This window comes from Carcharhinus amblyrhynchos, chromosome 22 (genome assembly GCF_965287045.1).
Source record: "Carcharhinus amblyrhynchos chromosome 22, sCarAmb.v2.hapA, whole genome shotgun sequence".
NCBI lineage: Eukaryota > Metazoa > Chordata > Chondrichthyes > Carcharhiniformes > Carcharhinidae > Carcharhinus > Carcharhinus amblyrhynchos.
In genome coordinates this window covers 18932621-18956387 of record NC_137345.1, presented here as the reverse complement: position 1 = coordinate 18956387, position 23767 = coordinate 18932621, and the positions used below count along the sequence as shown (strand labels likewise).

The following is a 23767-nucleotide window of genomic DNA, read 5'->3' as shown; positions in this document are numbered from 1 at the left end:
CAGCCAGTCGGAGAGTCAACGATGGCCACTGCAGGGAAAGCAGCCAATCCTGGACCCTGCCGTCAGATCAACGGAAGTGGGATCAGGTTTGCCAGGGTGATTCAGGCAGAACTTGGCCACGGGGTTGGAAGGGCACTTGGTAAATGCAGGAGGTGTTTCTGTGGGCTGGCTCTTCACTGGGCAGAGTGCTGAAGTGCCTGCCCCTGGGGTATAGAGCCATTTATAGGAGGGCTTCTCAATTACCAGAGGGACACTCACCACTGATCAGGATGCAGTGGCTGAAGGAATAAGAAGGGGAGAACAGGAATACAATGTTATGCATCGTTATCTTGCACTATTGTATCCATCTGAACTACTGTTTTCAGTCATGGGCATTGCCCCTCAGAAATTATATTTTGATATTAAAGTGGGTGGAGTTATGTAGCACATTGAACTGAGCAAATCGAATGCCTTTAGGGGCTGAATGGCCACTTCCTGTTCTGATATCCCCGCACTTTAGCAATGGACTCTGGAATTACTAACATTTGTTAATGAATATTTTTGGTTTACTGCTTTGTGTGAAATCTAATCGATAAATCATAAATCCAGATCACTGTAGGAAAGGCATTCGGACAAAATAAGGAAAGAAAGATGTTGAACATTAAATCCAGGGTAAATTCATTCAATTTGGTGGCAGATTCTTCAAAAGTTTCATCAACTCAGAAAGTGAATGGGGAGGTTGTAAATTGGATTAGACACTGGCTCAATGGAAGAAACCAGAGAGTAGTTGTCGAGGATTGCTTCTCTGAGTGAAGGCCTGTGATTAGTGGAGTGCCGCAGGGATCGGTGTCGGGTCCATTGTTGTTTGTCGTCTATATCAATGATCTGGATGATAATGTGGTAAATTGGATCAGCAAATTTGCTGATGATACAAAGATTGGAGGTGTAGTGGACAGTGAGGAAGGTTTTCAAAGCTTGCAGAGGGACTTGGACCAACTAGAAAAATGGGCTGAAAAATGGCAAATGGAATTTAATGCAGACAAGTGTGAGGTATTGCACTTTGGAAGGACAAACCAAAGTAGAACATACAGGCTAAATGGTAGGACTCTGAAGAGTACAGTTGAACAGAGGGATCTGGGAATACAGGTACAGAATTCCCTAAAAGTGTCGTCACAGGTGGATAGGGTCATAAAGAGTGCTTTTGGTACATTGGCCTTTATAAATCGGAGTATTGAGTATAAAAATTGGAGTGTTATGGTAAGGTTATATAAGGCATTGGTGAGGCCGAATTTAGAATATTGTGTACAGTTTTGGTTACCTAGTTGCAGGAAGGATGTAAATTAGGTTGAAAGAGTGCAGAGAAGGTTCACGAGGATGTTGCTAGGAGTTGAGAAGCTGAGTTACAGAGAGAGATTGAATAGGTCAAAAAGGACCGTAGGAGGAGAGGTAATAAGCCGTGGATAACGAAGGAGGTGAAGGAAAGTGTTAAATTAAAAGCGGAGGAATTTAGAGTAGCTAAGAGTAGTGGGCGAGAAGAGGATTGGGAGAGGTTTAAATGTCAACAAAGATTGACAAAGAATTTGATAAAGAAGGGTAGGAGAAACTACGAAGCTGGGCTAGCACTTAATATAAAAAAGGATAGCAAGAGTTTTTATAAATATATAACAAGGAAGAGGCTGGCTAGGGTGAACGTTGGTCCTTTAGAGGATGAGAAGGGGGACTTAGTGGTAGGGGATGGGGAAATGGCTGAGGTCTTGAATAACTTTTTTGTTTCGGTCTTCACGGAGGAGGACGTGAATAATTTGCCTGGTGTTAGAGATGGAAAGGTGGTAGGACTGGAGGGTCTCAATGACATTATTGTTACTAGAGAGGCGGTGCTCGACAGACTGGAGGGGCTGATTGTGGACAAGTCCCCAGGACTGGATGGAATGCATCCGAGGGTTCTGAAAGAAATGGCAGAGGTGACAGTGGATGCCTTGGTGGTTATTTTCCAAACGTCGCTGGATTCCGGGGAAGCGCCGGAAGATTGGAAAACGGCTAATGTTTCGCCGTTGTTTAAGAAGGGTGCCAGGCAAAAGGCAGGGAATTATAGGCCGCTTAGTTTAACGTCTGTTGTAGGTAAAATGTTAGAATCCGTCATCAAGGCGGAAATAGCGAGGCATCTTGAGGGGAATTTCTTGATAGAGCAGACGCAGCACGGTTTCGTTAAGGGGAAGTCGTGTCTGACGAATTTACTGGAGTTCTATGCGGATGTGTCTAGGGCGGTGGATAGAGGAGAGCCAGTGGATGTGGTCTTTCTTGATTTTCAGAGGGCGTTTGAAAAGGTACCTCACAAGAGGTTATTGCAGAAGGTCAGGGGACATGGAGTTGGGGGTAGGGTGTTAGCGTGGATAGAGGATTGGTTGTCAAATAGGAGGCAGAGAGTGGGGGTCAATGGGTGCTATTCGGCGGTTGGTGACTACTGGAGTGCCCCAGGGGTCGGTGCTGGGGCCTCAGCTATTTACCATTTATATAGATGATCTGGAGGAGGGAACCGAGTGTATGGTATCGAAATTTGCTGATGACACCAAGATTGGTGGAACGGCAAATTGCGCGGAGGGTGTGGAGAGTCTACAGAAGGATCTAGATAGGCTGGGCGAATGGGCCAGGAACTGGCAAATGGAATTTGATGTTGGCAAGTGCGAGGTGGTCCACTTTGGTAGGAATAATGGTAGGAAGGATTATTACTTACGTGGCGAAAAACTGCAGCAGGCGACGGTGCAGAGGGACCTCGGGGTCCTTGTGCAAAAACCCAGCTTGCAGGTGCAGCAGGTGGTCAGGAAGGCTAATGGGATGCTGGCCTTCATAGCGAGGGGGATTGAATATAAAAGTAGGGAGGTCTTGCTGTGGCTATATAGGGCATTGGTGAGGCCGCAGCTGGAGTACTGTGTGCAGTTTTGGGCGCCGTACTTATGCAAGGATATTTTGGCCTTGGAGGGAGTGCAGAGGAGGTTTACTGGGCTGATGCCGGAGTTGAGGGGGTTGAGCTATGAGGAGAGGCTGAATAAACTAGGCTTGTACTCGTTAGAGTTTAGAAGAATGAGGGGAGATCTCATTGAGACATATAAGATGATGAATGGGATGGATAGGATAGAGGTGGAGAGACTCTTCCCGCTCAGAAAGGACAGTAGGACTAGGGGGCACAGCCTCAAGATAAAGGGGGGGGGGCGCGGTTTAGAACGGAGTTGAGGAAGAACTTCTTCACTCAAAGGGTGGTGAATCTCTGGAATTCTCTGCCCGTTGAAGTGGTGGAGGCTGCCTCGCTAAATATTTTTAAGACGCGGGTTGATGGGTTTTTGATAAGAGAGGGGATTAAGGGTTATGGGGAGCGGGCGGGAATGTGGAACTGAGCCACGACAGATCAGCCATGATCTTATTGAATGGCGGGGCAGGCTCGAAGGGCCAGATGGCCTACTCCTGCTCCTATTTCTTATGTTCTTATGTTCTTAGGTTAGGACTTCATTCCCTGGAGTGTAGAGGAATGAGGGGAGATCTGATAGAGGTGTATAAGATGTTGAAGGGTATAGGTAGACTGAATGCAAGCAGGCTTTTTCCAGTGAGGCTGGGGGAGAAAAAACAGAGGGTATGGGTTAAGGGTGAAAGGAGAAAAGTTTAAAGGGAATATTGGGGGGGGGGGGCTTCTTCATGCAGAGAGTGGTGGGAGTGTGGAATAAGCTGCTGGATAAAGTGGTAAATGGGGGGTCACTTTTAACATTTAAGAAAAACTTGGATGGGTTCATGGATGAGAGGGGTGTGGAGGGATATGGTTCAAGTGCCAGTCAGTGGGACTAGGCAAAAAATGGTTCGGCACGGACAAGAAGGGCCAAAAAGCCTGCTTTTGAGCTGTAATTTTCTATGGTTCTAAGTAATGAACAGAAATAATTTTCTATCCCAATGGAAGAATATCATTCCTAACAATAACTGGTCACCCAGTGAAGACTAATACATTCCTCCCTTGCAGTTACTTGTGAGGCACCCAATTATATTAGCCATGGCAGAAGAACATCACAAGAAAAGACTTATTATTATGGAGACAGTGCTACATTCGAATGCTTTTCTGGTTTCAAGCCATTTGTGGAGACAAGTGTTACATGCAGCACGGATGGGAGATTTGAACCACCTATACCCACCTGCCAAAGAGGTAAGGAAGCACATGGAAACCATATGACAGAATGCAAAGAAAAAGCAATAACAATTTTATATCACAAGGAGTTATTTTTCCAGCTGGTGGAGGATGTGTTCAGTGAAAATTTCAAGTCAGTATCCCAACATTCCCTTTACTCCAATCCTCTTTCTCCAGAAATGGATCAGTAGATGAGGTCAGAAGGCAATGAATGTTGTTAATCCTCCATTTCAGAGGGAATCTGCAAATGGATTTCATTTTTCCAAAGCTGAGCAGTCTCACTCTGCGTCTCCTCCAGCAGGTTGGGGAAGACAAGGGCAGAGTGGAAGGGACTTCCTCACTGAAACTGACAACCTGCGAGGGGTTTGATGAGTTACACCAAAGAGCTGCTGACATGGTCAAGCGAGAGGCTGCTGTGTAAAGCACTCCCTCTGTCAGAGAGTGCTATCACTGTGTGACAGGCAATAGCCAGATGTTAGTAAGGTACTTCACCCAGCCAGCTTCCTTCAGCTGAACATCGCTACAGCCAGCTTCTAGATTGGCACGAGAGCAGTTTGTGCATCCCCGCCATTGCCCCCCTGCTGAGGGTCCAGTGCGAGGGGCTAAAGCACAGCAAAATGCCCAAGCTTCAGCTGGAGGAACAGCAGAATGGTGCCAGCTGCCTTCCCGTTATCCACAAGCCCCTCCACTGGGAAGAGGGGATGGCCACTGAGATACAGTTGGGAGGAGGGAAAAAGCCCCAACACCAGATTGAAAGTAGAATGTAATAACCTCGCCAAAGCCAGTCCTCCGACATAACACTGGCTTATTAATATAAAGAAAAGGTTGTGTCTGCAGCTTAGAACAAATTAAGGCCTGCGCTTGAGACATACAGAACCCATGGTTCAATCTTTGCTCTTGCACTTATGCTCAAATTTGATAGGTATCACGTTGTGAGTCCTGGACAATATGCAGCAGCTTGTAAAAGTATCAGGAGGATCATGTAGATGGCAAGAAAATGCAGCATAATTGCTAAAGGTGTAAACATGAGTGCCCTCACCCTGCTTACTGAATAGATAAGCTACAAAGGAATTTGTCTGTGTTTCACGAGTTGCACATCTTGGACTGAATTCTGTCTGAGCAGTAGTGACACTGAGGTCACCCATAACACCAAGGAGAATCCCACCTCAGTCACTTTGGAGGAACCAGGGCACCAGGTAATTAACTGCCTGGTGTTGGGGATCCCATTCTTTAGGGGACAGTATCTCACCTCCAGGTGCTGCCAGCCAATCGGAGAGTCAACGATGGCCACTGCAGGGAAAGCAGCCAATCCTGGACCCTGCCGTCAGATCAACGGAAGTGGGATCAGGTTTGCCAGGGTGATTCAGGCAGAACTTGGCCACGGGGTTGGAAGGGCACTTGGTAAATGCAGGAGCTGTTTCTGTGGGCTGGCCCTTCACTGGGCAGAGTGCTGAAGTGCCTGCCCCTGGGGCATAGGGCCATCTATAGGAGGGCTTCTCAATTACCAGAGGGACACTCACCACTGATCAGGATGCAGTGGCTGAAGGAATAAGAAGGGGAGAACAGGAATACAATGTTATACATTTGTTTTATTGCATTGTGGTAAGCATCTGATTTATTGTTTTCAGTCATGGACACTGCCCCTCAGAAATTATATTTTGATATTAAAGTGGGTGGAGTTATGTAGCACATTGAACTGAGCAAATCGAATGCCTTGAGGGGCTGAATGGCCACCTCCTGTTCTGATATCCCCGCACTTTAGCAATGGACTCTGGAATTACTAACATTTGTGAATGAATATCAACATGTATTCGGCTTTGTGTTAAATCCAATCCATAAATCGCAAACCCACATCACTGTAAGCAAGGCATTCTGATAAAATAAAGGAAGAGAGATGTTGGAACTTAAAACCAGGGTAAATTAATTCCATTTGATAGCAACACAAATTCCACAAACGCTTCATCATCTCAGAAAGTAATGAACAGAAATAATTTTCTATCCCAATGGAAGAACATCATGCCTAACAATAACCAGTCACCCAGTGAAGACTAATACATTCCTCTCTTGCAGTTATTTGTGAGGCACCCCATTATATTGACAATGGCGTAATAACACCGCATAAATATACTTACTATTATCGAGAAGTCGTCACAGTCAGATGCAATCGTGGTTTCAGACCGCGTGAGGAAACAAGAAGTGTATGCCAGATAAGTGGAAACTTTGAGCCGCAGATACCCACCTGCCAAAAAGGTAAGGAAGTACACGGAATCCTCATTACAGAATTAAAAGAAAAAGCAATCACAATTTTCTATCCTGAGGGATTTTTCCCCAGGCTGGTGGAGGGTGTGTGCTGGGAAAAAGTCAAGTCAATATCCCAACATTCCCCCCGACTCCTTTCCTCTTTCTCCGGCCTGGGTTGGAAGTGAACCTGTTGGTGAGGTAGGAAGGCATTTTTTAAAAATTCATTCATGTAACGTGGACATCGCTGGCTGGCCACCATTTATTGCCCATCCCTAGTTGCCTCTTTAGAAAGCGGTGGTGAGCCTAATACAACTGAGTGGTCTGCTAGGCCATTTCAGAGGGCAATTGAGAGTGAACCACATTGCTGTGGGCCTGGAGTCACATGTGAGCCAGACCAGGTAAGGACGGCAGATTTCCTTCCCTAAAGGATGTCAGTGAACCAGATAGGTTTTCCCAACAATCGACAATGGTCTCATGGTTATCAGTGCATTCTTAATTCCAGATTATTTCTTATAGTGTATGTCATTATTCAGCTAATTTAGAGGGAATTTGGAAACGGATTCCATTTTTCCAACAGCTGAGCAGTTTCACTCTGTGTCTCCTCCAGCAGTTTGGAGGAGACAAGGGCAGAGTGGGATGGACTTCCTCAAAGAAACTGACAACCTGTGAGGGGCTTGATGAGTTACATTGAAAAGCTGCAAACATGGTCAAGTGAGATGCTTAAAGCATGTTCTCTGGAGGAAAGTACAATCACTGTGTGACAGGCAATTGCCAGATGTTGCTAAGGTGCTCCAGCCAGCACCTCACCCTCCTTCAGCTGAACAGCCAGCCTCCAAAATGCACATCTCCATCATTGCCCCTTTGCTCAGAGTCTAGTGCAAGGGCCTAAAGCACAGCAACACGACCCAGTTGCAGCTGGAGGAAGAGCAGCAGTGGTACCAGTGCCTTTCCCTTATCCACATGCTCCTCCACAGGGAAGAGGGGATGGTCACCTAGGTACAGTTGGGAGGAGGTAATATCCAAACAGGCAGAGGACCCGCTTTCCCAGCATGTGTCCCGATACCGGTACCTCAAGGGGCTTCAGGGTCTCACAGCAGTTTGCTGCTCACGCCTTCATCTTCATGATCCTAGATCTTCTCCCAAGTAGAACAGGTGGGCATGCATTGTGGATGGCCAACAAGGTGCCAGTTAATGGAGATACCATCCTCACTCTGCTTCCTGCCTTCCCAACCATCCAGCCCTGCCTCTCACCAAATTGCATGCTCTCTTTAATTGTGAGGAAAGAAGGCAGAGAGATGTGAGTGGTCATGATGGTGTGCGTACAGAGCAGTAAAAGAAACTTTATTGAGGATGTCGCTAAGGCATTGGGGCAAGAGTGTTGACTTCTCCGCTAGGAATGTGAGGTACCTGAAGAGAGAGAGGAATGAGAGGAGCTGAAAGGTGTCAGGCTCTAGGGTATGCTGTTTAGAAGAATGCTGAAAAGGCCACTGAAGGGTTTGGCACCTCGCAATGATATATTACTCACATTTTCTGCCCTTCTGAGGTCCTGTTTCCTCTTGGTGCACTACCTCCAGTTTCGAGGAAGCAAAGTCCTGCTGCTGTCTTCCTCAGCCACTTCCATCCATATCTACTTTCCTGAAACAGCTGTCCTCTATCTTGGTTGGGAGAGATCATCTCATTCAACTGATCCTCTAGGTAATACAGTGAGACCCAGGATGACTCTTCCCAGGTCCTCCTCATTCTCATGAAAGGTGCTACCTCAAACCTCCAAGTACTGTTGTGCTTCTCTGCAATATTAGGTGACAACTGGGGCAGAATTACTGATACAGTCATGTCATCCTGCCTACCCTCCCTCTGTAACCTCATCAGCAAATCCAGAGATGGACGATTAATTGGTGACCTCCTGGAAAGAGCAATCAGAATGTTAGTTATTCCTGCATTCAGGTTTCCTGTCCAAAACAGTCCTAATATTATGCCAAAAAACAAAACTGTTAAAATTCCATCCCTTCAACTTGAAATTCCTGAGGGGTCACTCAAGCAGCACAAATATGTCAGATCTGTTTGATTGTGGCGGCGGGGGGTGGACCATCATTGGCCAGTGGCGGGATCTCCCGGTCTTGCTGTTGTCAACGGCCTTTTCTGTGGCTCGCACCCTCCGCCGCTGGGGGAAACCTACCACAGTAGGAGGGGTGTGGGAGGGGGGCGTTGGGCAGGCAGAACTGGGAGATACCACCAGCAGGAAGGGCCCAAAGACTTTGATCCAAAATGTCCCAGTTAAAATTCAGAGACAGAGGGATCTGTGTAGCTGCACAGGGCTGTCTCTGGCTGCGTGACCACATCGGCAATGTCAGCCCTGTCCCAGCAGCCAAAGGTCAGAGTGAAATAGGAAACCCCACATAGAAGTATCCTCTTCGAATATACCCCCAATGGAACAAGAGGGTGACTTGGTGAAGAAAGATGAAAACCATCAGGAAAAAAACCAAGCTTTGTGATAAATGTGATTGTGCTACTCATTGAGGGCAATAACCTGAAAGGAAGAGAGTTGACTGTTGGGCCTCTTGTACTCATTGAACAATGAGTTTAATATTGGGAGCAGAGTTTTGTGTTTGCACTAAAATATCAGCTCATATCAGGATATTAGATTCAAGTAGAAGGCACAGAGATGTCTTGTGCTCAAAATATTCGCTGAGATGCAAATGATGTGCAGACATGTAAAAAGGCTTATACTAACCCCCATATCTATTTATTCCCCTAATACTGTTCACATGTCAAGAAGTGTTCAAAAATGGAGTGTTTCCCTTTGCTAGGCTATTCCGTAATCCCGTGGTGTTCAATGAGTTCAAGAGGTGCAACAGTCAACTCTCTTCCTTTCAGGTTATTGCCCTCAATGAGTAGCACAATCACATTTATCACAAAGCTTGGTTTTTTTCCTGATGGTTTTCATTTTTCTTTCCCAAGTCACCTTCTTGTTCCATTGGGAGTATATTCGAAGAGGATACTTCTATTTGGGGTTTCCTTTTTCACCAACTCACAGTGTGGTGGACAAATTGACTTAGAGTGGAAAGGTTTATTGGGGTGATAGGGCAAAAGGCCATCCAGGAGGTTTCTGTTCTCGATAGTTCCGTAGTATAATAGGTATCTCATTGGGAATTCTACAGAAAATGCATCAATTATAGAAGGATCAGGAGAACCTTCTAGATGGCAACAGGTGCACCATGATTGCAGAAGGGGTACACATGTCTCTTGTTGAATAAATACAGAGAGGCAGTGGTGTAGCGGTATTGTCACCAGACGCCCACAGTAATGCTGTGTTCCTGGGTTTGAATCCCACCACAGCAGATAGTTTAAATTTAAATTCAATAAAAATCTGGAATTAAAAATCTAATGATGACCATGAAACCATTGTTGTGAAACCCCTATCTAGTTCACTAATGTCCTTTTGGGAAGGAAATCTGCCATCCTTACCTGGTCTGGCCTACATGTGACTCCAGATCCATGGAAATGCGGTTGATTTTTAAAGGTTCTCTGTATGGCCTGGCAAGCTCCTAGTTCAAGGGCAATTAGGGATGGACAACAATTGCTGGCCCAGTCAGCAATGCCCACATCCCATGAATGAATTTTTAATAATCAGAACATAGAATAGTACAGCACAGTACAGGCCCTTCGGCCCTCGATGTTGTGCCAAACTTTGTCCGAAACCAAGATCAAGCTATCTCACTCCCTATCGTTCTGATGTGCTCCATGTGCCTATCCAATAACCGCTTGAAAGTTCCTAAAGTGTTCGACTCCACTATCACAGCAGGCAGTCCATTCTACACCCCAACCACTCTCCGAGTAAAGAACCTACCTCAGACATCCCTCCTATATCTCCCAGCATGAACCTTATAGTTATGCCCCCGAGTAACAGCTACATCCACCCAAGGAAAGTCTCTGCACGTCCACTCTATCTATCCTCCTCATCATCTTATAAATCTCTATTAAGTCATTTCTCATCCTCCTCTGCTCTAAAGAGAAAAGCCCCAGCTCCCTCAGCCTTTCCTCATAAGACTTACCCTCCAAACCAGACAGCATCCTGGTAAATCTCCTCTGCACTCTCTCCAATGCTTCCACATCCTTCTTATAGTGAGGTGACCAGAGCTGCACACAATATTCCAAATGCGGTCTCACCAAGGACCTGTACAGTTGTAGCATCACCCCACAGCTCTTAAGCTCTAACCCCCTGTTAATGAACGCTAACACACCACAGGCCCTCTTCACGGTTCCATCCACTTGAGTGACAACCTTCAGAGATCTGTGGATATGAACCCCAAGATCTCTCTGTCCCACCACATTCCTCAGAACTCTGCCATTGACCCTGTAATCCACATTCAAATTTGTCCTACCAAAATGAATCACCTGACACTTATCAAGGTTAAACTCCATCTGCCATTTTTCGGCCCAGCTCTGCATCCTATCAATGTCTCTTTGCAGCCTACAACAGTCTTCTGCCTTATCCACTACTCCACCAATCTTAGTGTCATCAGCAAATTTACTGATCCAACCTTTAGCCCCCTCCTCCAAGTCATTGATAAAAATCACAAATAGCAGAGGACCCAGCACTGATCCCTGGTAACTGGGCCCCAGTCTGAAAATTTTCCATCCACAACCACTCTCTGTCTTCTGTAAGATAGCCAGTTACTTATCCAATTGGCCAAATTTCCCATATCCCACACCTCCTTACTTTCTTCAACGTGCCAACATTGGGGACCTTATCAAACGCCTTACTAAAATCCATGTATATGACATCAACTGCTCTACCTTCATCTACACAATTAGTTACCTCCTCAAAGAATTCAACCAAGTTTGTGAGGCAAGAATTACCCTTCATGAATCTGAGTTGACTATCCCAGCTTAAGCTGAATCTTTCCAAATGGTCATAAATCCTATCCCTCAGGATCTTTTCCATTAACTTACCAACCAACGAAGTAAGACTAACTGGCCTATAATTACCAGGGTCATTCCTATTTTCTTTCTTGAACAGAGGAACAACATTCACCACTCTCCAGTCCTCTAGCACTATCCCTATGGACAGTGAGGACCCAAAGATCAAAGCCAAAAGCTCTGCAATCTCCTCCCTTGCCTCCCAAAGAATCCTAGGATATATCCCATCCGGCCCAGGGGACTTATCGACCCTCAGGTTTTTCAAAATTGCTAATACATCTTCCCTCAGAACCTCCTCCAGCCTATCAGCCTGTATCACACTCTCATCCTCAAAAACATGGCCCCTTTCCTTGGTGAACACTGAAGAAAAGTATTCATTCATCGCCTCTCCTAGCTCTTCTGACTCCACACACAAGTTCTTATTACTATCCTTGACCGGCCGTAACCTCACCCTGGTCATTCTTTTATTTCTCACAGAAGCATAAAAAGCTTTGGGATTTTCCTTGATGTGACCAGCCAAGGACTTCTCATGCCCCCTCCTAGCTCTCCTAAAAAATGCTGGAAAATCTCAGCCAGTCTGACAGCATCTGTGGAGAGAGAGCCAATGTTTTGAGCCTAGATGACTCTTCGTCAGAGCATCTGTTCAGAGTTTGGATTTTGGGAAACCAAGGATGTCTGCTGCTAGTTTCTGGAGCAGCTTGTGTTATAATGATGTAAAGACACCAAGTGTTCATAAGGAATTATGCAAACACATTCAGGGTTCATTTATTAAGAACAGGCACATGTGAACAAACATACACAGACAAAAAGCTCAAGAGCATCAAAGCAGCAAGGCTGTGCATGCTGTGTTCTGCTCCAGAGCAAAGTGAAACTGAAGCTAGACCGCATGCCGCACTTCCCTTAAAGTGATGGCATGCTGCTATCCCTTAAAGGCACGTTACAGATATCCTGCATCAATGACAATATAAAGAACTCATTATCAAACAAAATAAGGTAGGCTCTACTACAGCTCTGTGATCAATCCCACACTGTTGTTCGTTTGCTTTTCTATGCTGATAAAGTGTTCTGCACAGCAGGTAGAAGGCAATATTTTCAAAGCGTAAGTAATCTTTTCACATTCTCAATATGTTTCCAACAGAAAATCCAATTTTATTACTGAATGAAACGATTTCACTGCTATGTGACATCATTGCTACAAAAATGAATAGTGTCCAAACAGAACGAGATCTTCTTAGACTTGAAGAAAGAAGCCTTCAAGCTTTCAAAGATTCGTACCAGAAAGCGGAAGCAATTCTTAAACATTGGAAAATTCCAAATTCATAAATCTTGTTTTTCATATTATGCAATCTGAAAGTTTTCAAGTTATTAGCAAATGCCTAACTATCAGTTTTTTAAATCATACGTTTATTTTTCAAGTAGTCTTGTGTATGTCTTGTACTTTAAAAAGCTTTTCTTTATAAAGGTTTCTTTTGCCAGGGGAGGCATAATTTTTAAATATTGGATTTTAAAATGAATTGAATTAAGGAAAATACTCCACCTGGACCCAGATTTTAACTTCCCATTGATTACTGGTGAGATGGCTGTCTCTCAAGCAGATTAATTTCTGTATCGGAGTGACATTCGGGCTATTTTAATGGCCGGTCATTTTTAAAATCCTGAGGTGGGAAGGGGGAACCTCAATTTTGTCTTGTCTAAATTTGTGGACCCAACGGACGTTCATTGGCACCTGTCATTCATAAGTAAAGAAAGGTCCCACGAGCCTGCTATTGTCAGGAGCCTTGTTCATAAGAGCAAGTTACAGTTGCACTTATGAACAAAGGATTCTGGCAGTGTCAACAGGGAGTTGGTGCTATCGCCGTACTGTCATTGGATTAGTAATCTAGAGACGTAGAGACCTGGGTTTGAATCCCTCCCATGACAAATGGTGAAAAATCTAAGTGAAGCCATTGTCAATTATTGGAAAAACCCATCTGGTTCGCTAATGTCCTTTAGGGAAGGAAACGTCCTTGCCTGTGACTCCAGATCCACAGCAATGTGGTTAACTCTCAAATGCCCTCTGTGAAATAGCCTAGCAAATCACTCAGCTGAAAGGTAATTAGGAATGGGCAATACATACTGACCTAGCTAGTAACAGCCACATCCCTATAGAAAATAACGTAGGACTTTTTGACTGCCTGTCCCATCTCTCCTGGACACCAGAGGATAAATGTTCTATACAAATGTAAGTAATACACAATTCATTATCCTGACTTGATAATTGATTACTATTTCACATCCATTGTATTCTTATCCTTGCTGTTCTTTGCTGATGAAGGAAATAAATCAGACACTTAGAGGAAGCCATTAATACAGGTCTCTGAAAATGGAATGCTGTGAAGGCAGAGAGGTCCAACAAAGGCTGCAAGAATGTTAGAATGCAAGGGAATAATTAAAAAGCATTTTGCTGAACAAAATGTTGCATTGGTGTGCAAAAGTGTAATTTCACTATTTTGATGTTATAAACAAATTATACCTATCATAACTATTGCTCTGTATGTTCACATCTTGCACATTAAAGTAATTTAATAATTCATGCCAGACCTCTTATTATTAAGTGTTTGGCTGCCTTTGAGAAGATCGAGAGAGCACACAAGTATAACACAATATCTACTTCAATCACAAGGGGATACTATTGTTACACACTAGTTATGCTTTGTACTATTAGGGGGCAATCTTACCAGCTCTTCACACTGGTTGATCGGCATGGCGATCTGGTAAGATTGCAAGAGAGGTTATAAAAAAATCGGCTTGGCGCCCGGTTTCTCGCCTGCTGCGACCTTACCAGCACTAGATTGCCAGTGTGATTTTTGAATATTAACAGTGAGCCTGGGATGGAAGCGGAGGCGGAGAGGCTGCACTCTCTGCAATTGTGATTCAGTTGGGGTGCCGACTGTCCAAGGCTGAAGATGCATGGGGATGTGGGGGGCAGGCGATGGTAACGAGGCAGTGATCGACTGGGAGGGGGAGGAGTTATCGGGGCAGCGATGAGTGGGTGAGGCTAGCATTGGATTGGAGAGGCCAGCAATCTGGAGTGGAGGAGGGGGGGATATCTGGGAAGGGGTGGGGGAAACTGAGTTCTTCAGTGTTTTATGTATTTTACAAAGGCCACTGAAACATCAGCACATGCACAATGGAGCCCTCTAGCTGTGAGGAACTGGCTTTCCAGTGAGAATAAACTACGTCTACTCCCTCTACTGGTAAGAATCCCACTCTGCCTCTTTTTTTGCATCAAGTGACATAAGGTTATGTCTGAAAGCTCATTGAAAAATTGGTCATGATTATATTTTCATATAAACATAGAAAATGATACGAGAGTAGGCCATTCGGCCCTTTGAGCCTGCACCACTATTTAATATGATCATGGCTGATCATGCACTTTCAGGATCCCATTCTTACTTTCTGTCCATATCCCTTGATCCCTTTAACCACAACGGCCACATTCAACCCCTCCTTGAACGTATCTAACAAACTAACCCCAACAGCTTTCAGTGGTAGAGAATTCCACAGGTTCACAACTCTCTTAAGTGAGGAAGTTCTCCCTCATCTCAGTCCTGAATGGCTTACCTCTTATTTTTAGACTGTGACCCCTAACTCTGAACTTCCCCAACATTGGGAATACTCTTCCTACATTTAGCATGTCCAGTTTCATCAGCATTTTATGTGTTTCTATGAGACACCCCCCTCCCCACCCATTCTTCTAAATTCCAGTGAGTACAAGCCCAGTTGATCCAATCTCTCTTCATTTGCAAGTCCTGCCATTCCAGGAATCAGTGTGGTGAACCTTTGCTGGACTCCCTCAATGTCCTTCCTCAGACTAGGAGACCAAAACTGCCCACAATACTCAAGGTGTGGTCTCACCAAGGCCCTGTATAACTGCAGCAGGATATCCTTCTTCCTATGCTCAAGTCCTCTTGCTAGGAAGGCAGCATCCCATTAGCTTTCCTTACTGCCTGCTGTACCTGCATGCAAACTTTCAGCAACTGTGCAGGTCACGTTGCCCTTCCCCTTTTCCTAAACTGCCACCATTCAGATAATCTTCCTTCCTCTTTTTGCCACCAAAGTTGATAACCTCACATTTATCCACATCATATTGTATTTGCCAAGACACTTCAATGCCCTCTCATATTTCCAATTGCCTCCTCCATCCCCATGCTTCTTCTATACTCTTTCTATTACTCCATACCCCATCATGCAGCTTCCATATCCACTCTCCCAGTATTCACTATTTACAGAATCAATGAACCATTGGCAAGTCTTTGACAGGATCAAACAGCTGACAATATAAGCAGAGGCTTTGAAAAAAACTTCTGATAGTAACATCTGGTCCATTCGTAGGATCAATGTTGGTACCTTTCACCCACTTCAGACACTTAATCTTGTGCTAATATACACACACAGACATTGGAAAACCACATCAAATAAAGAATGAACTATTACAAAGTAATAAAGACATCACACAAAGCTTGCACTCTCCTCTGCAGTTGTGTAAACATTGCTTAAGCAAAATGCATTGGACAGTCTTCGAGTCAGTCCCTCCAAGTATTCATAATGGGGCCATCTGTCAAATGTATTGTCAGAAGCTGTGAGAACGGGTGACCAGACATCCTATATGGAAGCTATGAGGGGATATGGGAGGGACATGGGGGAAATGAAAGCTATGAAATGGTATGGAGAAAACATGGGGGATATGAGGAAGTATTGGCAACATCTTTTAAGATCCCCAACTCCTCACCACAATTCCCAGCCCTAGGAAAATGGCAGAGGGTGTGAATCAATGAGGAGCACATACCTAAAGAATGGGGAAGGCTTCAAATATGTGAAGCATTGGGATGTCTTCCAGGGAAGCTGGGACTTGTATAAGAAGGATAGGTTGCATCTAAACTGAAGGGACACCAATATCCTGGCCGGGAGATTTGCTTGTGTTGCCCGAGAGGGTTTAAGTTAGTGTGGTGGGGGGTGGGACCCAGAATAGCAAGTCTACGTATGGAGACTGGGGGAAGAGCTTGAGACGAAGGCAACTATAACTAAGAAAAAGAGTAGTCAGGGAGAGGTCGCTGACCTCAGCAGGACTGGAGGCTTGGACTGTATTCGTTTCAATACAAGAAGCATGACAGGTAAAATGGATGAACTAAGAGCCTGGATTAATGCGTGGAATTATGATGTTGGTATCAGAGAGACATGGTTGAAAGAGGAGCAGGATTGGCAACTTAATGTTCCGGGATACCAATGTTTAGACGAGACAGATAAGGAAACAAAAGAGGTGGGGAAGTTGCATTACTGGTTAGGGAGCCTGTCACAGCTGTGTTGAGGGAGGACACCTTGGAGGGATCTTACAGTGAGGCATTATGGATAAAGGAAGGGAGCAAACATAATGTTGGGATTGTACTACAGACTTCCCAGCTGCCAATGGGAGACAGATGAACAGATATGTAGGGGCCAATTCTCCCAAAAAAATTCCAAGTGCTGAATTGCCGGGGAGAATTGTGTAATTCACCATTATTTTTTCATGGGAGTTCAGACTTGAATCTCTCACACTCTGTGCAATGCAGAGGTCACAATAGTGAATATCACTAAAGGCTCGGGAGACGGGGGGCCTACTCTTGTCAGAGTCTGAGAGTTCCTGGCCTCTCCACATGCACTGTGGCCTCAAACGGACAGCCTGAACTTTGCTGGCTAGCTCAATCGCTGGCACCTCACCCCCCTCCCCCATATTGGAGCATCCTGACCCTCAGCACTGATGATCCCCCCATCCCAGAAAACTCCCCCCATCCCATCCTGGCAGACCTCCACTCATGGGAATCAGACCCCGCCAACACCGCCCCCCCCCCCCCCCAACCCCCCCACCCCACCCCCCCACACCCCCCGGAAGATCAACCCCTGCTCAGTCTCGACCGGTCCTCACGCAGAGTGGCAGTGGAAACACCCACCCCCACCAATCACCCCTAGACCCTGCCCGCAAGAGGTCCCACCTCCTTAGCAATGCCCGATGGGTACCACCAAGGTGCCCCCTGCGCATGGGCACTTGCCCCTGGCAGGGTACCCACGCCCATGGGGCACCATGCCCCCATCATCACCTGACTCCCGAGGGGGCCCCAATTGCACCCCTTCGTTCACTCCAGCAGGATCTTCCACTCGTTCCCCAAAAGTGGGGAGCTATTCTGAAGCCCACTGGAGTGAAATACTCCTGGAGGGGTAGGAGATACTATTGGGCCCGGAGAAGGACCCCATTCACCCCGGATAGTCTCTCTTCCACCTTCTTCCTTCAGGGAAAAGATACAAAATTCTTGAGGTCACATACCAACAGAACAGCTTCTTCCCTGCTGCTGTCAGACTTTTGAATGGACTTACCTTGCATTAAGTTAATCTTTCTCTACACCCTAGCTATGACTGTAACACTACATTCCGCACTCTCTCATTTCCTTCTCTATGAACGGTATGTTTTGTCTGTATAGCGCGCAAGAAACAATACTTTTCACTGTATGTCAATACACGTGACAATAATAAATCAAATCAAAGAATTCAGTCCCAGGCCTGATAATGACATTCGAATTACATTACAAACAGATTAAAATCATTGACCTGGTCTCCTGACGGTTTCCAGCGTGGTCTCTCCGGCAGTGGGAGACACACTTGCACCAGGAATACATGCGTGAATCCTGCAAATCAGCCCATGCACGCACTTCCCAACCCAGCCCACCAACAAATTAGCCATTCGGAATGGGAGAATCACGTCCATAATCAGATTGTGGACAGATATGAAAATAACAGGGCTGTTATGGTGGGTGATTTTAATTCCCCCATATGGACGGGGACTTCCTTAGTGCCAAGTGTTTGGATGGGGAGCAATCTGTTAGGTATGTCCAGGAAGCTGTTTTGAAAAAGTATGTGGATAGTCCAACAAGAGAGGGAGGCTATACTATGCCTGGTATTCGGGAATGAGCCCAGCCAGGTGATCAAAGTTTCAGTGGGGGAGCATCTTGAGAATACTGACCATAACTCCGTAAGTTTTCAGATACTTATGGATACAAGAATGATCCTCGGGTGAAGGTGTTAAATTGGGGGAAGGCCAACTATGAACGAATTAGGTAAGAATTTGGAGAATGTGAATTGGGAACGGCTGCTTGAAGGTAAATCCACGTCTGAAATGTGGGAGGCTTTTAAAGGCCAGTTGATTCAGGTGCAGGGCAGGAATGTTTCTATGAAAATGAAGGACCAGAATGGCAAGATTCGGGAATCTTGGATGATGGGAAATTTGTCAGCTTAGTCAAAAAAAAAGGAAACATAAGTAAGATCTGGGGAACAAAAGCAAACAAAGCCCATGAAGAATATAGAGAAAGTAGGAAGTAGCTCAATCAGGGAGTTAGGAGAGCTAAAAGGGGCCATGAAATGTCCTTGGCTGGCAGAGTTTAGGAGAATCCCAAGGCATTTTATACATATATTAAGAGCAAGAGTATAGCCATGAAAAGAGTATACCCATTCAAGGATAAAGGAGGGAGGTTATGCATGAAGCCAGAGGAAATGGGTAAGATCCTTAATTAGTACTTTCTATCAGTATTTGCCAAAGAGAGGGACCTGCAGGATGTTAAGGTTAGGGAAGGGTGCGTGAGTACTCTTAGGCAGGTCAATATAACGAAGGAGGAAGTCTTGGGTGTCTTAAAATGCACTAGTGTAGAGAAGTCCCCAGGGCAGATGTGATCTATCGCAGAATACTGTGGAGGCAAGGGAGGAAATAGCTGGGGCCTTAACAAATATCTTTGCATCCTCTTTGGCGTCAGGCAAAGTTCCAGAGGAGTAGAGAATGGCCAATGTTGTTCCTTTGTTTAAGAAAGGAAACAGAGATAATCCAGGTAATTACAGGCTGGTGAGCCTGACGTCAGTAGTGAAAGCTGTTGAAGAAGACTTATTCACATTTGGAAGTGAATTGACTTGTTAATGATCTACAGCATGGTTCTGTGCAGGAGCAGTCATGTCTCACCAACTTGATTGAATTTTTTGACAAGGTGACAAGAACGATTGATGAGGGAAAGGCAGTGGATGTTGTCTCCATGGACTTTGGTAAGGTATTTGACAAGGTCCCTCATGGCATGGTACAAAAGGTAAAGTTTCATGGGATCCAAGGTGTGCTGGCTAGATGGATACAGAACTGGCTTGGTCATAGAAGGTAGACAGTAGCGGTGGAAGGGTACTTTTCAGAATGAAGATCAGTAACTTGTGTGATCCACAGGGATCAATGTTGGGACCTTTCTTATTTGTAATGTATATAAATGATCTGGAGGAAAATGTGGGTGGCCTGATTAGTAGGTTTGTGGATGACACAAAAATTGACAGAGCTGCATATAGTGACAAGGATTGATAAAAGGTACAACAGGATATAAATAGATTGTTGACTTGTGTAGGGAAATGACACTTCGAATTTAATCTGGAAAAATGTGAGGTGATGCAGCCATATTGTCCGTACACACCTTTTACGCTTCTACTGACTTGGAACATTTGCTAAGTCTTTCTTTTAAATTCAAACTAAGCAAAAGTGAGACCAGGAAACAAGTCTCCAAACAGAGTCTGAACAATCATTCTGACAGCCTGATAACGAATGGGTAAAAAGTACTGGGTCTAAATAATGATTAAGAATTGGCTCAAGTTAGGTAGGTGGATTTTAGGTGTCCCAATCACCAACAACCTGGTTCCCCATGCTGACACTATAATTACGGAAGTCCAACAACGCCTCTACTTTCTCAGAAGACTAAGGAAATTTGGCATGTCAGCTGGCATCTCACCAGCTTTTACAGATGCACCATAGAAAGCATTCTTTCTCATTTTATCAGAGCTTGGTATGTCTTCTGCCCTGCCCAAGACTGCAAGAAACTACAAAAGGCCGTGAATGTAGCCCAATCCATCACGCAAACCAGCCTGCCATCCATTGACTCTGTCTACACTTCCCACTGCTTCGGCAAAGCAGCCACATAATTGAGGACCCCACACACCCCGGACATTTTCTCTTCTGCCTTCTTCTGTCGGAAAAAAGAAACAAAGGTCTGAGATCATGTACCAACCGACTCAAGAACAACTTTTCCCCTGCTGCTGTCAGACTTTTGAATGGACTTACCTCGCCTTCTGTTGATCCTTCTCTACACCTTAGCTATGATTGTAACACTACATTCTGCACTCTCTCGTTTCCTTCTCTATGAACACTATGCTTTATCTGTATAGTGCGCAAGAAACAATACTTTTCACTGTATGTTAATACATGTGACAATAATAAATCAAATCAAATTGAAAGGGCCCGTTCCTGTATTGTTCTGAGGGATTCAAATCTGCAGACCACCCCCCCACCCACCAAAAGCATCCACCCCCACACCCACACCCACACAAACACACACATGCACACAGACCTCCACTTCAACTCTCCTGAATCAGGTTGCTCTGAACTGGTAGATGGAAAATTAGCCCACACAGTTACTGGGAATTTGGCGAGAGAGAAAGGCAGGACATATTTCTCCTATTGCTTGGAGGTAGGCTGCTCCTTCACTCGAATCATTGTGCAGTTGTCCTTGGCTTCTCGTTGAATAGTGTACATCATTTCCAAATGTGTTTCTAAGTGCACAGAATGGACTTAATGCAGCCAGTATTTCTTCGTGGGATTGCCAGCATTTTTCCAAATAGTTGGGGGATGAAGACCCATGGGACATGGGTATGCAGTTACAGTAATCAATTACATGTGTTGAAAGTCTCCAGTGGCAAACTGAGACTGAATTCAATAAATCATCTAATTTGTGGTCTAGCACCAGCAAAAAAATGCAACTCGTTTACTAATCCCCTTCCAGGAAGGAAACTTGCTAACTCTTATTTGTCTGGCCTACGCATGTCTCTGGTTTCCACTGAGCAGTGTTGTGGGCTGAAATTGGTCAGTGCCAGTACTTTGGAACAGACTGGGACTGAGTCAGCAGCAGAATTTACACCACGCCCTATCTTTCTGTCGACGTTCACAGAATGATAGTTCAGACTCTGTTTGGAGACTTCTCTCCCGGTCTCACTTCTGCTTGGTTTGAACTTAAAAAAAAGACACAGCAAATGTTCTAAGTCAAGAGAAACATAAAAGCTGTGTACAGACAACATGATTGAAAATTCACTGTGAAGTTGGTTTGAGCTGCTGACACAGACCAATCTCACTCTGTTCATGTCCCGAAAGACAACCGGGGACGGGATGGGTGGGGAAGCTGCCGGTGTCACTCATATTTCAAGTACATACCCATAGGTGGCCAATATTAGAGGAAAGGTAGCCAGAGGGTTCATAGGTTCAAGGTGGGGGGGCGGGGGGGGAGGTGGGGGCAGGAGGCTTAGGGGGGGACTGTGAGGAAAAACTTTTTTGCCCAGAGTGTGGTGACAGTTTGGAATGTGCTGCCTGGGAGGGTGGTAGGGGCGGGTTGCCTCACATCCTTTAAAAAGTACCTGCATGAGCACTTGGCACACCATAACATTCAGGACTCTGGGTAGGTGCTGGCAGGTGGAATTAGGTGGGAGGTCAGGTGTTTCTCACGTGTCAGTGCAGACTCAATGGGCTGAAGGGCGTCTTCTGGAATGTGACATTCTATGATTCCAAAACTCAGGAAGTGTGGGATGAGAATCTCTGGTCCTGGTCATTTAAAAGGGGAGGATGAGGATTGCCAGACCCAGAGTCGACTCCAACTTTTAAAGATCCTTTTCCACAACAGGAAAGGATCATAAAGAGATGTAGCTGGAATATTAGAAAAAAAAACACTTCAGGTATATTTTTGAAGATATAATTAACATATCACTTTATGGTTCATAACTAAAGTAGTCATTTATTATTTGCAATTGAGAAACCATACAAAATAGTACACCAGAAAACATATCTGTATTTTTAAAGTAGCATTACATTGAATTGCATCTCAGCAGATCATCTAACTGATACCTTTGGACCAGACGTCTTAACAGTGATGGCAACGTATAGTATCAATGATACAATCTTACATCTCTAAACCTTGTGAATTGCCCTCTTTCTTCGATATTGATGCAAAAAAAGCATCTAAAAAATTCAGCCATTGATTGAAGTATCTGCATTTTGTAATAACTTGTCCCTCTCTACATTGTTTTTTCTCATCCTTTAGATCCTCTCTTGCTCCAGTCTAAAGATTGGTTCCACTATTATCTTCGATATGTCTACCAATGTAAGTGGAGCCCAGGGCTGTTTTTTTTAATGGCTATTTTCTCTCTCTTCGTACACCAGAACTTGGCAAGCTTGATCCTTCATCCAATCACTCCAAAGGACGGTACAAACATATATTGAAATGCAAGGTAACAAGGTTAGGATAAAAAAATAGAAATATTATTTTTGTAGCTATGAACACAGTTCACAACAAAAGCAATGGGTTTTGCTGGAGCGTTCACTGATATAACGTCTTGGTGGAATAAGGAAGTTATCCAGATCTTGAGATCTATAGTCAGAGTGGCCAAGCACAAATCTCCAGAAGTAATAGCAAGTTTATTACAAAGCTCTGGAATGGACATGTGAAATTCATGTCACCAGTGGGAGCTTTCAGAAACTAAAGGCAATGAAGAAAAAAATCTAATTTAAAACTTGAAACAAAGAGCTCAGGATTATTCATTCTGAATGAAAGAATGATGGCAGATACCATTCAGTACGTCGACTGAATCTCGATATTAAGTTTCAGATCAATAGAAAATCAGGGACATCACCAGAAGCTGAGAGGAGTGAGGTTGCACAAAGCAGATTTTTAGTCCAGGAAAGAGAGCATAGGGATATTTAAGAGTATTTCTTTCGATGCCTGTCAGATGAGCTGTGGAGCTTGCTTCAGTTCTATCATCGGAAAATAGGGTCAAAAGGAGGCTTTCAGTCCATTGTGCCTGACTGGCCATTAGATACAACCAAGGCTGATCATCCACTTTGACGTACTTTTCCCACTCTATCCCAAATCCTTTCATGTCATTGGTATTTGAACATAAGAACATAAGAACATAAGAAATAGGAGCAGGAGTAGGCCACCTGGCCCTTCGAGCCTGCCCCGCCATTCAATAAGATCATGGCTGATCTGTCGTGGCTCAGTTCCACATTCCCGCCCTCTCCCCATAACCCTTAATCCCCTCTCGTATCAAAAACCCATCAACCCGCGTCTTAAAAATATTTAGCAAGGTAGCCTCCACCACTTCAACGAGCAGAGAATTCCAGAGATTCACCACCCTTTGAGTGAAGAAGTTCTTCCTCAACTCCGTTCTAAACCGCCCCCCCTTTATCTTGAGGCTGTGCCCCCTAGTCCTACTGTCCTTTATGAGCGGGAAGAGTCTCTCCACCTCTATCCTATCCACCCCCTTCATCATCTTATACGTCTCAATGAGATCTCCCCTCATTCTTCTAAACTCTAACGAGTACAAGCCTAGTTTATTCAGTCT

General features: G+C 44.8%; 1 protein-coding gene across 1 annotated transcript in view; it reads left to right on the top strand.

Annotated features, from left to right (window-relative positions):
- The window catches only part of LOC145356766 (zona pellucida sperm-binding protein 3 receptor-like), a 170734-nt gene extending 158109 nt beyond the window's left edge, over positions 1-12625 (top strand). Inside the window, exons 15-17 of the mRNA XM_080209634.1 lie at positions 3980-4159; positions 6212-6391; positions 12441-12625. Of these exons, the coding sequence (XP_080065760.1) occupies positions 3980-4159; positions 6212-6391; positions 12441-12625 (545 nt within the window). The remainder of the gene's footprint in view (positions 1-3979; positions 4160-6211; positions 6392-12440) is intronic.
- The last annotated feature ends 11142 nt before the right edge of the window (positions 12626-23767 follow it).